Source organism: Cheilinus undulatus, linkage group 8 (genome assembly GCF_018320785.1).
Source record: "Cheilinus undulatus linkage group 8, ASM1832078v1, whole genome shotgun sequence".
Taxonomy (NCBI): domain Eukaryota; kingdom Metazoa; phylum Chordata; class Actinopteri; order Labriformes; family Labridae; genus Cheilinus; species Cheilinus undulatus.
This window is the reverse complement of record NC_054872.1, coordinates 32,439,714-32,453,470: the sequence shown is the minus strand read 5'-3', so window position 1 is coordinate 32,453,470 and position 13,757 is coordinate 32,439,714. Positions and strand designations below refer to the sequence as shown.

Genomic DNA, 13,757 nt, shown 5'->3' with positions numbered 1-13,757 from the left:
AGGAGCTGGATTTATTTTTTCCCTTTCCAAGCAAACAGTTGAAGGTACCACATTATGGTTTAGTTTGATGCACAGTGGTGAAGTAATTTGATCTTATGTTCCCCCTGCTGGTGTATATTAGTGGCAAGTTGACATGACAGAAGTAGCATGCATGTGATGTGCCCCTCTTATTAATTAGACACAATGTTGTCACTGCTGTAATCATAAACTTTTTTTAAAACAGAATTTTGAGCAGACACACTCCATATGTGAAACTCTGCCCTCAGATTACCAAAGAAGCAACTCATAACTGACTGAACAGCAAAGAGAGCTGGGTGAACTCCTTACCTCTTACACACGCGCACACATCCACGCACAACCACACATGCAATCACACTGTTAGCCCCGTCCCACCAGTACTCCCCAAAAACTTTAGAAGCATAATGAGGGTCGTGCTAATTCACTGTAGGTAGGCCCTTACAGCAGAGCAGAAATGCTTTCCTGTTCTGCCAAGATTACCTGCCAGTCAAGGTAAGAAGAACCCAACACTCAATCAGTGAGCTCGTATTCGCCTTGGTGTCATCACTGGGCACAACATGACTGAACCTTTAATAAAATCACAATTTTTTATTTTATTTCGTTCATAATTTGACCTCTTTTTTTCACCTGGTGCTTTTCCTTCTTGCTTCTCCTTCATCTCTCTGAGTTTAGCAGTCTCTTTCTCCAGCGGCTTCTTCAGATCTGCACTGCTCAGCTAGAAAGAGAAAAAACATTCTAGTGAGGTCGTACAAACTGTTTGACTTTTTACTTTAAACTATTATCCTTTCAATTACCTTGCAGCTATAGGGGTTGTGTGCAATAAATGCTGCCAACAGCTGGATGGCGCTCTTGACTGCGTTTATGGATTTGTCCATCAATCGTCCCACAGCGAGCTCCATCACCTCGCTGTATCTACACAGAGGCAGTGCCTAAACACATCAAGAGTCTTATTATGAACAAATTAAAACACCGGCTTACTCATACATTGAGTTTGGTGATAACATACTTTGCTGTTGACGATGCGTGTGTAGACCTGTAACACACGTGCCCTGACATGGGAATGTGTATCATGCAGATGCTCCTGTAGTGTGTCAAAAAAGCGGTCACGATCAGCTTTACCAGATTCATCAAGCCCGTCACCGCATAGCACCCGCACGAGGATCTCCCCCAGCACCTCACACACAGCAACACGCATTGTGTGGCTCTGGAAAACAAGTGGGGGATAAAAACGATTGCATTATATTGAATGCCTTCTGGTATTCATTGGAAAACCTTATAAAAATGGTTAAACCTGCACATGTGCAGCTGAGCTACTTAAGCATATTTAAGAGGTCCATGAGTATAAAACAAAAATTAGATTACGATTTTACGATCGATGCCCTCAGATTACCAAAGAGGCAACTCACTGCTAACTGAACGTTAAAGAGAGCTGGGTGAACTCCTTTCCTTTCACACACACATGTACACACACTCACAACACACACTGTCAGCTTCTACCCACAGTACTCCACTGAGACTTCAGAGAAGTAATGAGGGTCAGGCTAAGTCACTGTAGGCAGACCCTTACAGCAGAGCAGGAATCCTCCCCTGCGCTGCCAAGATTACCTGCCAATCAAGGTAAGAAGGACCCAACTTTCAGTCAGTAAGCTCATATTCGCCTTGGTCTCATCACTGGGCAAAACAAACACGAATAAATAAATAAATTAAGTCTGTATATGTGTGTGGAAGGGACATTTCTCTGAAGAACCAGAGGTTTTGCTTTTTTCTTCTAGTTCCCTGCATCAGAAAGTTACACATTTTCATAGTTTTAACATATTTTTAACAATAATGGTGTTTCTTGCCAGGATTTCCAAGATTGGATTTTTGCAGCTGTCTAATACACCGACATTTACAAATTATTTTAAAGCTCACATATTCTACCCCTGTAAGACAAGTTTCTCAGGGGGGAATAATCTAAAATTAAATTATTCATACAGTGTTTTTTAGGCAAAAGAATGTATGTTTAGGGCTACTTGGTTGGAATTTAAACAAATCTGATCTGATTTACTGATCCTGCTCTCAGCTGGCAGCTGAAAGGAGGACCTGGTGGCAGTGCTAACTCCCCACATGACATGAGGGGAAAATCTGAGAACAGCTTGCTTCAGCATGCATTTTTATTTTTTTTAATAAAATAAAATTAGGGGGGGGGGGGGGCACATATTTTTGCTAGAAAAGCCTGAAAAGTGTATTTTGCATAATATGTGACAGTTAAATTGATCAGACCGAAAACTTCAGTCCTGTAAATACAATTTGAACTTTAAGGATGAAAAAGAAACAAGCTTTAATCCTTAGAAAACACTCAAATCTAAGGAATCAGGATGAACAAAGAAAAAGAGGTAAGTTTGTCCTGCTTTAAATCCTATGGGCATATTCTTACATATCTATGGCCAATATTTACAGCAGATATATTGTTTATAAGTGTTGGCATCCTTTTAAATATCTGCCATAAAGAAGTGCCATAAAATCCTTTTTAAGCCAGTATCATAAATATCATAAATTTTTGTTTGGCTTTTATTGGATAGTACAGCAGGAGAAAGAGTAAATATTGGCAAAGGGCATGGCAGACATGCTTCAGACAGCACAGGGATTGGGAATCATAGGACCAGTGCATGGAGGACTGAAGCCTCTTTATATGGATGCTTGCTCTACCAACTGTGTTTTCGATGATTAACTAAAAATTGTTATTAAGTAGCTCTTTTATTTACTATTTAATGGAAGATGGAAGAAAATGTTAAAAGTATGCAGTACCTCTCCTTCCAGGTGTGTGATGAGCACACTTATGTTGGGGATCATCAACTCTGGCACCAGAGTGCCGAGCTCCGAAAGGAAAGATGCAAAAGCTTTAACCCCTGATCCCTCTCTAGCAAGCTCCTCACTTGATTTCAGGCCGATCTCCCTGAAGAAACGAGAACAACCACGGTTGATGCTTTTGTTTATGGCCAAAGAAACAGAACCTTGAAAAAGTTGAACATGCACACAAATAAAAAGTACTGACCTTATTACTTCTCCTATGACAGCCCTGACTCCATATTCTGTGCACCACACAGACACAGCCTGAGCGAACACAGATGGCAACTGTTCAAAGTGTTGCAGCAACTGGATGACCTTTACACTGGCACCTGTATGAGTTAAAACAAGATCAAATCATTACATATCACTTTCTGTTATGATTTAAATGACCAATCAGTAATGAACCTTGCTAACAAGCTCAAAATGTAAGACTTACCCAGGAGATGATTGTATTTCTTGATCAGCACTCCCAGAAGGTGGATTATACCGTCTCTGGTGGGTTTGCTCTTGACATGGCTGATGGTTGGGTTCTCAAGAAGTTTGTAGCAGCAGCAAGTGACACAACTAAGAAATTTTTTTTTAAAAAATCACTGAATTGAGTTATTTTTGTGTACATTAAATACATCTTGGGGCCTTGATTAAATTCAATTCCAGATCTTTCATTCCTATAAGTTTTGGTGTGACAAATAGTATTAAGGGAAAGGAACAGACTGTTTTCAAAGAAACTTAAATATAGGCATTGATGTACTTAATACTGGGTAGAGATCCGGAGTTGAGAGTAGTAGGAAATAACACCAGCTAACTGAATTTAGACAGCTCATGCCCCAGCTTTTTCTCCAGAGCCCCCCCATTCATAGAGTACCTGACGAATTCTTCCTCCACCAGAGATAGGTTCCAGAGAGAACGAATATCCAGCTGGAGGAGCTGAACAAGGGCCTGCAGCACCATCTCTCTATCAGAATCCCATTGCTGCATTCCATCTCCTCCCCCTTTGCCTTTTTTACCACCCTGTGCAAAAAAACATGAAACTTTAAAAAACCTAAACTTTAACAGTTTTTCTTCAGTGATCAATCCAATGAAAGTGTGAACTAACACCAAATAAAGTAAATGTATGCCCTCAGATTACCAAAGAGTACTTCACTACAGTCAAACCAAGTACATATAGACTGTGGATCCTTGCAAGCTGATACATATACATTCATACAACAGACATACAAGAACAAGCATTTGCATAATGTTTGACCCCTCCTTCCTGTCCCATCCCAATGCTCTTGGGGGGGCAGGGGTCCAAGTTCAGAGGCGTCAAATGAAATGTTGATGGGCCCTTACAGCAATGCAAGAAAACTCCATTACACTACCAAGATTACCCATCAATCAGCAGGCTAGAGGCCACAATCTCTTGGTCCAACTAGATCATAATACTTGCCATAATCTCATCAGTGGGCATGGAATATGACTGAATGTCTAACATTCATAGACTTCAAAATATAAGTAAATCTCATTAGTTTTTGAGCATACCTTCCCAGGTGCTTTGATAATACTCTGTCTGTAGGATTCACTCTCAAGGGTCTCTGTCAGCTTGCAGAGCAGGTAGACACTCATTTTAACAGCATTTAGGTTTTCTTTGCGTTCTGCAGCCGAGACAGAGGAGACAAAAAGTGCTGGAAGGGTAGCAGCCAGGCCGCTAACCACTGAAAGGAGAAAATAAGTACAAAAGTCACTAAAACAGCATTCAGAGGTTGTAATTTCAACAATTGGAACATGGAAAACAGCAAATAAAGTAAGTGGTTTACACAAAATTAATGCTTATGTTTAAAATCATTTTATACCAGTCCAAGATTAGCTCCTCTCTAAACCTGCTTTACCAGCTCACGATCCATGGATTATCACCTGACTCAATGCTGTTTTGTTAGTTCTAGTCATTTTTTTTTAAATGGCTGAAAAAGGTGTACCCAAATATATGGTTAGACTTCTGGCTTACTGGTATGTCCACCAGACAGTACTGATAAATTGATGTCATAGTATATTAGCCCCGTTTGGAGTCAGTAATTGTGGGGAGGAATTCTGCCCCAATTCTTTTTAATTTGATGATCTGTCCAAGCATTTGAAATCCTGTAATACTGGATGCATGGTCAGTAACATTTTGGTCCAAGTAACATTATTGTATTGGTATTTTTTTTCAAAATGTAAGCATTGTTTAAGCATTAGAAGTGACATCAGTCCCTAGCACCTTTGGGCAATCAAAATATTCTAGCTACATATTTCTAGGACTATCGTCTGTCACTAAGTTTGAGTCTAATATGCTGTGTCGTCATTGGTGAAAAACAAATGGAGAAAACAGGTCTTATGTTTTCTCAGGCAGGAAATTCACACTCTCAAGGAGTCTGTAGTGAAAGTGAAAAATGCAGTTAATCCAGACTGAACTGATAAGTATGAGTTTATTGTGCATCATATTTACTAATGATAGCGGACAGGTAGAATTTCGTAAAAATTAAAATAAATGGGTGCTGCATTATGAATACTTGTATCTAAATTTATCTGCCAACTTGATTACTCGGGGAATTAAATTGTTTAGGCTCTGACTGACATCACACACAGTACTGTTAGATACATGTCATTGGTATGGAGACATTGGCACAGATGCCTCTTTAGTGTAAACTCTTTTATAGTTTTTTTTATAAAGCTTATGCAATTTCTGAACTTTTGTTGTGCCTTGATGAAAACATGTATATCTAGTGCTGTTCTTTTATGTGTTGTTTTATATCTCGACCTTGAAATTGTAATATAGCCTGACTTGAACTTAACAAATAGCTCACCTTGTATCAGTAATTCCAGGGCATCTTCTTTCACAGCTGAGTCAACTGAGTTGCAGTGCCTTGAAAAGTAAAGACAAGTTGTAAACCTCAGTTCTGAACCGTTATAGAAAGAAAACCATACAAAATGATAAACACTAACTGTAGGACGCTGTAGCCTGTGTCAAAATGCTCCAGTATACACAGTGGACCCTGGCTTCGCAATGCTGCCTTAAATTCTGTGTTAAAGAGACAACTTTAGTTAAAAAAAAACAGACAAACAAAAAGGACGATATTAGGCAAAGAAATGCATCAGAACTTATAAAATCCACGACTTACTGCTGAGAGAGGCTGGCAACTGTTTTGGTGACACAACATCTTGAACGACGTACTGGTTTATCCCCCCGGTCTTTACCAGGTCCCCCACACACACAGGCACGATAAAGTCCCACGACATCCCTTCAACGGTACAAACAAAGAAACTAAGAAAATACTTAAAGTATTTGACAATTTGCCTGAACTGCTGTGCTGTTATGGTCAGATAAAGCTACACGGTATCGCCCAACTGTGTCCATGAAGCAAAGTAGTGTCAAAATCCCAACTGTTCCAAAATAAGTTACTTAAGTTCATTCTTAAAACTTAGCTTTGGCGGTTACAATTACAACATCTAACTAAGGTGAACAGACAACTCACAGTAGCTGATATTTCTCAAGTCTTTCTTTCAAAAAGCATAGCGTTGTTGTTATAACAGTCACTGCTTGTACAGTTAGCAGGCAAGCTAGCTTGACTAGCTCAACAACGCTACCAACGTCTCGGCCTTAAACTTTAAACAGAGACGGTACGGCTAAAATTCGACACTAAGTTTGTTTGGCCCATAAATAAGCACAATACTCACCTGAAGTACCCGCAGTTGCGTTAGCCACTATAAACACCCACACAAACAGAAGTGCGGTGTTCTTCGTCTATCGTCTGTAAGCAATTTGAACCCGCAGCTTTTCAAATTCGTCCGGATATCGCGCCAAAGTCTTGAATCTCTGACGTCATCCACTTGCGACGTCTTGACAAGGAAGTTTCGCGCAATGCTACCGCCTAGTGGATAAATAAGAACAAGAAATCGCCCTCTGATGAAATTAACACAATCAAGAGACAAAGGACCACAAATGCAAGATTTTTGAGGTAGTAGCTGTATTCAAATGATTGACAACACAAGCACCCCTTCTCCCCCGTACCAATGTTTCAGCTACAGATATGACAATACTTTTCACTGGATATCTTTCTACATAGCACTCAATCAAATGTTAAAATGAAATGGTATTAAACTCACTACCACAGTTGACTAATACTGTCAGTATGCAGCATTTTCATTTATTTTTTGCCCTCATGTTGTACTTAAATCATTTAACTAGTGTTCAGAGACTCACAAAATAAAATAAAAAGCCCTACAATACAACAAAGCAAAAAGTCTTCCATGGCCATATTTTAGTTGTGTATCTGTATGTTGTGTCATGTCACCTTTGAACCGTTTAACCATTTAGGGCATTTGTAGTGTTTACTTTGCAGTTATAAAAAATGTCACAAGAGCACCAAAGAGAACTAAAATATTGTTAACAGTAAAAAAAAAAAAGAGTCAAAATCAATGTTTAAATACATTTGTAACCTCTTTGCTCCTTCACACACTCACGCTGCATCAAACCAAGGCAAATTATGTAAACCAAAAGAAAAAAAAGCACCAAATGTTAAGGAGGATGAGAACAAAATTCTAGTAACTAATGAAGAGATATTATTCTCCTTCTCCATCTGAGCAGAGTCCACATCTTCTTCCAGGTCAACCAGGTGGTTTTATTTTCTCTTTCTGTCTTGAGAGCACCGTGGACAATACCTTCATGGCAGAGGCAATGAAAACATGAACACATCTCAAAACAGGAACAATTCATAGTTAAGATAGTACAACCAACTCTATATTTGTTACTGTCTTTCTTACCATTTGCCTCTTGGTTTGGTTGTCAGGCCCACACAGGCAAAATGGAACCACTCAATGGAGCACTGGAGTAGAGACAAAAGAAAACATGTGGTCCTTTTCTGTGAGCAAAGACCTACCCCATGTGGTGGGGCTAAAGCACAAGATACTCCTATTTTATCTTATTATTAATCATAATTGTATAAAACATCTCTTTGACTCCGTTCTTATTCAAGATTTTTAATATCATGTATGAACAATAACATTTTAACAATAGGAAACAGTTCTGTTAAATGCTCACGTGACTTAAATACACATACGGATGTGGACACAATTATTAGCCCCCCCATGAGTTCAGTTTTTCCCAAGTGCTTTTAAACAGGGCAAAGAATTTTTAACACAGCTTTTCCAAGCTTCCTAGTTTTATTTTGGATGCTTACATTATTTTACCTTCCCACAGAAACAAAATTATATCAGAGAAACCATAAACCACCAGGGTAAAAATTATGAGTCCCCTGATGCCAATAGTCAGTCGTGTACTCTCTTTGCTAGATAACAGCCTGCAGTGGTTTGTTGTGGTTTTCAACAAGTCTTAGACACATCTCTCAGAGGAATCCAGACCAATCTTCTTTGGCCAATTTCTGAAATACCTCCAGATTTGATTGTCTTCTGCAATGGACCTTGCTCTGGGATTCAAGTCGGGGTTTGTGCAGGCCGGTCAATAAGTTTTACTTTGGTGTTTTGGAGGTAGTTCTTCACCAGGAGCCTTTTGGGTCGTTGTTGTGTTGGAAGACAAAGCAACAACGCAGACCCAGTTTTGCTGCTGACAGCGAGAAGTTCTCTTTCAAAATATTCACATATCATTCTCCCTTCATGGTTCCTTCCACCTTCACAAGATTTCCAGTTCCAGAGTCATCCTCACAGCATAATACTCTCATCGCTGTGTTTCACCATGTTTTTTGGGTTATACGCCCTCCCTTCTATCTCCAAAGTAAACGTCTCTGTGGCCAAAGAGCTCTAATTTGATCTAATCTGACCAAAGGAAATGATTCAAGTATGCAGAATCTTTCTCAAGGCTGTCCTCAGCATACTTCAGTCCGGCTTAAAGGTGCCTCTTTGAAAAAGGTGGAGTTTTTTCTTGATCTGCAACCTTGCAGTCTATTGTGCAGGGCCCTAGTGACTGTTTTCTTTAAGACTACATTTCCCAACTTCTTAAAGTCATTCACTAGTGTCTTGGCAGTTGTTCTGGGGTCTTTAGACATATGTCTCACGAGTTTTCTTCCCAGAGTCTTTAAAATCTTTTTCTTCCTACCTCTGCAAGGCTTGTTCTGTACTGTGTGACTCTCTTTGAATTTCCTGACGATACTTTTCACTCCAGTTTTTGACACTTGAAAACAATTCATGATTCTTTCTCTCTAGTCAAAACTGGTGTCTTTTGTTTTTTTCCATGATGCCTTCTCCAGTGACAGCTCAAAGCCTTACTGATTTTTTTATACTATGTATAAATTGGAAGTTAACCCTTAATTTTAACTTGTTTTACAGGCTTGGAATACACCACAAAGTTAAAGCACGTCATTGTACGCAAGTGGTCTGAGCTGTGAGTTCTAAAAGGGGGCTGATAATTTTGACACGTAGTTTTTTGTGTGAAATAGTTTTGTTTCTGTCTGTAAAGTAAAATGATGCAAGTACTAAAACTAGGATGTTTGGAAAAAGTGTACTAAAATTTCTTTGGTCCGTTTAAACAGCACTTGGGAAAAAATTAAAATATAAATTTTTCATAAGGGGCTAAAAAATGTGTCCTCATCTGTACATACTATTATTATTTGGGTCAAATCTAAAATGACTTTATGCAAACAATACTAATAATTAGGCCATGTGCACAAATGACCCTTTGATTTTTAATGAAAAATGTTTCTGTTTTGTCTTTTTGTTTATCATTTATGTGCTAGATGGCAAAAAATAAAAGATAAAACAATAGCAGCCTTTGCTAAACAGTTTAAACTTTCACCACAACATCTTATTTGAAGATGTAGAGTATGAAAAGATTTGAGTAAGTTACAACCCCAGAGACGTCTCTGTGAGACCCCCATGTGAGTCTGTATTTTAAAAACACTCACATCAGTGTTGTCACAGCCAATCATCTCGCCATAAGAGACCTGATGGCACAGACAGTATGTAGGTTCATTGGGGTCCACTGGCATGTCCAGCACATCAGACGGGTGCACATTCCCAAAGTTGGAAGAAGGGCTGTTGAATTCTCCTCTGATGATAACAAAAAAATATTACAAATGAGAATATAAATGACTTTGATTACAGATTATACAAACGTTAATCACATTTAGTATTAAAAGTGAACACAATGCCACCACAGGCAAGTATGCACAACATACGGCTGAAGGAGTTTGACTTTCTTCTGCGCACTCTTGGGACTGCCATCTTCATCTGAACTCTTCACTTTAGACCTCGTTTTAGCAGTCTTCTTTTCCTTCTGTCTGGAGTCGCCTGCAATAACCCAACAGCTTTAATGTTCCACTGAAATTTGGGTTTTAGTTGCCTTTACTGATTTAGATATTCAGCAAAGACATAATAAGAATGCACCTTTTTTCCCCTTACTGGAGGCAGAGTCATAATCTGTGCTCTCAATCTGCTTTTCCTTCAGGTCAGCCTCAAACCGAGCCAAATCTGTATCAAGACGTCGAATGTGTTTGTCAACCTGCAAAATTAGACATTTTGGAGACTGATCAGGATGATTTTTTATGTACATTCTGCATACTAAGGTAAGGTAAGTTTATTTTGGGTAGATTTGGTTTACAGTGAGTGAGTCAGCCTATTTTCACACACAATAAACATCAGAGGACAGGACAAAATGTGATAAAGTGACCAGAGTGCTCAAAGCTAAATAGGGGACAACCCTCAATAAAAACATTACAGAAAAAAACAAGATTAATAAAGAAAATATAAAAGTAAGATTAAAGAATAACTGGCTTGGATCAGTAAAAATGTAAGTAAAAGCAGGATAAAATAACAATATACCTCCAGTAACTTAAAATACAATAGGTAAAACAAGACAGAAATGAGCCATCAGTAAAAACAAGATCAAGAGTGACAAAACAAAATAAACATTCAAAGTTCAATAAATAGTGAATAAATAACAATGAATTTTGTTCCTAGAATATTACTGACTTTGTGAATGCACCAAATCTATACATTTTCAACAAACACCACTTACAGATATTTTTAAACCATGTTATTTTCTATGATACCAACCATCTCATAGGTCTGCATGGCCAGTTGAACCTTATCATCTCCAAACTCTTTGCATTTACTGTAAGACTGCTGGATCTGCCTCAGAATTGACAGTTTTTGCTCCGAGGACAGCGTTCGAGCATTTGTTGTGTACTCTTTGGCCAGAGAATCTATTTGTCCTTTTAGATCTGCAATAGAAGAAAGGAGCATTGTCAATATGATCCAGCTTCATTGTGTACTGTTACAAGCAAACAAACAGAAAGAAACTGTATTTACAATAACTTCATGAGATTTTCTTTTCCTTTCTTTACAACATTTACATTTATTTTTTAACAATGATTAACAAAGTACATGCTAAGGACTCTTTAAATTTTTAAAAAAGTACATTGAAAGTCTTGGAGGAAGATGCATCAGGTTGTTTATGTTTTGATTAATGACATCCTGTTCTGTGACTCAGGATTGGTTGATCTGTGTTTGTATGTTAAATGTTTCACTCATTTAATTGTGCTGGCGCCTGTCTTGGCCAGGACACTTTTCTAAATTAGATTTTTTGATTTAAATAAGGTTTTCCTGGTTAAATAAATCAAAATAAACAAACAGTACATGTGCATCGCAGAATAAAGGAAAAAGTGAGAAAATTGTTAATCGTACTATATAACAAAGAAATGAGAATTATGTGCTGCAATCCACACCACTGCAAACGTACCCTCTGTGCGTTGATCTAAATCCCGCATTAAATTGAAGTTTCTCTGCAACTCGAATGGCAGATTTTCGATACCTGTAAAGATCGATGGGAGACGAAAACACTTAATACACTCTTTGAAGAAACCAACATGACATGATAATGAAACCATTATGTCTGGCTAGCCTCATCATATGCGCTGAATGATGCTACGAATAAACACAGCAGAGCCCTGTCTCTCTAATCTAAAACAGCAAACATACAGCCAGGATGACTTTTCCACTACGAAATGGTCTGAAAATATTATTCCTCGGGACCAGTGGCATATGAGTGGTGTTCAATCTAAAACAGCATCCTTTCTCACAACGATGCGATCTGATTTTCCAGCAATTAGACTGATCCCAAACCCACAGACCGTTGGTGAACGGTTAAAATATTCTCTTCAGCGCGCGGAAACTCCAGACGCTGGATTACAAAAAATACTACATGACGAACAAGTGGCAGATGGTCTGTTATTATCCAACATGGAAAAACGCATTAAAAGAGCTTACTGTCCAAATAATGCTCCAAATACATCCCCGCCGCCATCTTAGAAATGTAAACAACACAGCTTCCGGCCCAAAATGGAGCGATATGATTGGTTGTTGCCACACTCTTAACAACATCTGAAGAAACTTCCCAAAGCTAGCTATTTTCCAAACCAAATCGTCCTTGTCGTGTAAAAACTTGGTTAATGTCTTTGTTTGCCTTATTCCGGCCTTACATGTACTGACATAAAAAAACAGACGTTTAAAGCTATTGTGAGGAACTTTGAGCCTAGGTCAAGTTGGCGCCCCTGATGGACATTTCTTCATTCATTTCTTTGCCTATCCCGTCCTCTCAATATCTAAGTAGCGTTATATTTTATGCCTGACATAAAATATCTTTCTATCTAGTTCTAAATGTCTAATTTCTGACATAAAAGCACACAAAAAGGAATGGCTGTAGACCAGTTGCAGTAACTATGACATCTACCAGAGCAGATGTAACAATTACTGCAGTTGCACATGCATTGTAGTTGCAGAAAAAGCAGTGGGACAGAGGGGAGGGATACAGGGAGAGCTAAGTCAGAAACCTGGTAAAACGAGAAGCTGTGTTATTGTGCTGTTGGATGTCAGGATAGGAATGTGGGAAAACAAGGAAAAAACAAAAAAACAAAAAACGTCACATCAATTATGCTCACTGGAGTAAAATGCAAACGTTTATGGTTATACACAGGTGCATCTAAAAAAGTTATAGTATTGTGAAAAATGTCATTTTTTTCACAGCAAAAGAGAAGTGCTGCTGGGTTTTTCACATACAGGTTCTCTTTGGAAATGTAAGGTCTGCATTGCTCAGTTCATCTGGTGAATGGGGTGGCTATATGAATGAAAAGGGCTTAAAAATCACAGTAAAAAAACAAACAAACAAACAAAACAAACAAACAAACAAACAAACAAACAAAAACAACTGCAACCATCCTTCCAAAAGCAATCCAGGGCATACTGTGGGTTTCGTGTGTTATTAAAATATCTTTATTGTACATAGCAAAACACACTTTTAAATGGGTTGGCACTCCAAGACATCACTGACTATGGAAACTTAAAACAATGGACATAAAGCACCTTGGATGCTGTGCCTATCTGATCTTCTTCTAGACTCCAGGACCTGCATTTCCAAATGAAATGCAAACTTACTTTCATCTTAAAACAGGAATTTTAGCCACTGAGCAATGGTCCTGTTCTTTTTCTCCTTAGTCCAGGTGATCCTCTGATGACATCTGTGGTTCAGGAGTGGCTTGACAGTAGGAAAGTGACACTCGTAGGCCATTTCCTGGACCTGTCTGTGTGGTGGATATAGCCTGCCCTTTCAACAATGACCTTCTATGGCTTACCCTACTTGTGAAGGATGACAATGATTGTCTTCAAGACAAATGCCAAGTCAGCAGTTTTCCCCATGATTGTGGTTGTGTGAACTGAACCAGTGAAAGACTGAAGGTTTAGGAAACCTTTCCAAATTGGACTTTTCCAAAATATTCTAATGTTTGGAGAAAGTGGATTTTTGAGAAGTGTAAGCTGTTAACATCAAGATTTAAACAAAAAAACAAAAACAATAAAAATATCTTGCTTTGCATGAGATGAATGTAGAATTTATGGAAGTTTAACTTTTTGAAGTAAATCACTGAGGAAAAACAAACTAATATATGATATATATA

The 13,757-nt window shown here is 38.4% G+C and overlaps 2 protein-coding genes and 3 non-coding genes across 7 annotated transcripts in view; all 5 read right to left on the bottom strand.

The window, feature by feature from the left end:
• Window positions 1–6,670, bottom strand: part of ncapd2 (non-SMC condensin I complex, subunit D2) — a 33,281-nt gene extending 26,611 nt beyond the window's left edge. For both annotated transcript variants that reach the window (XM_041793447.1, XM_041793448.1), the window contains exons 1-12: window positions 6,535–6,670; window positions 5,979–6,098; window positions 5,803–5,878; window positions 5,664–5,722; window positions 4,366–4,538; window positions 3,710–3,855; window positions 3,284–3,411; window positions 3,053–3,176; window positions 2,806–2,953; window positions 1,025–1,222; window positions 813–947; window positions 646–733 (exon numbers count right to left, since the gene is read on the bottom strand). In XM_041793447.1, coding sequence (XP_041649381.1) covers window positions 646–733; window positions 813–947; window positions 1,025–1,222; window positions 2,806–2,953; window positions 3,053–3,176; window positions 3,284–3,411; window positions 3,710–3,855; window positions 4,366–4,538; window positions 5,664–5,722; window positions 5,803–5,878; window positions 5,979–6,096 — 1,393 coding nt within the window. In that variant the 5' untranslated portion in view covers window positions 6,097–6,098; window positions 6,535–6,670. The remainder of the gene's footprint in view (window positions 1–645; window positions 734–812; window positions 948–1,024; window positions 1,223–2,805; window positions 2,954–3,052; window positions 3,177–3,283; window positions 3,412–3,709; window positions 3,856–4,365; window positions 4,539–5,663; window positions 5,723–5,802; window positions 5,879–5,978; window positions 6,099–6,534) is intronic.
• Window positions 258–570, bottom strand: LOC121514345. The gene has a single exon (XR_005992287.1). It is a non-coding gene; the product is annotated as a small nucleolar RNA U85 (small nucleolar RNA).
• On the bottom strand, window positions 1,395–1,695 carry LOC121514344. Its single transcript, XR_005992286.1, has one exon. It is a non-coding gene; the product is annotated as a small nucleolar RNA U85 (small nucleolar RNA).
• LOC121514343 lies at window positions 3,960–4,292 on the bottom strand. Its single transcript, XR_005992285.1, has one exon. It is a non-coding gene; the product is annotated as a small nucleolar RNA U85 (small nucleolar RNA).
• Window positions 6,671–6,802: 132 nt separating the features above from the next.
• ing4 (inhibitor of growth family, member 4) lies at window positions 6,803–12,140 on the bottom strand. Of its 2 annotated transcripts, none has more exons than XM_041793449.1 (8): window positions 12,076–12,140; window positions 11,549–11,620; window positions 10,864–11,030; window positions 10,195–10,309; window positions 9,987–10,098; window positions 9,714–9,858; window positions 7,621–7,682; window positions 6,803–7,518 (listed from the first exon to the last, which is right to left on the bottom strand). In XM_041793449.1, exons 1-8 carry the CDS (start codon window positions 12,110–12,112, stop codon window positions 7,479–7,481), a joined length of 750 nt encoding a protein of 249 aa, XP_041649383.1. In that variant the 5' UTR covers window positions 12,113–12,140; the 3' UTR covers window positions 6,803–7,478. The 2 variants fall into 2 exon arrangements, with proteins under 2 accessions (XP_041649383.1, XP_041649384.1); XM_041793450.1 differs by having other exon boundaries at window positions 10,210–10,309.
• Window positions 12,141–13,757: the final 1,617 nt, after the last annotated feature.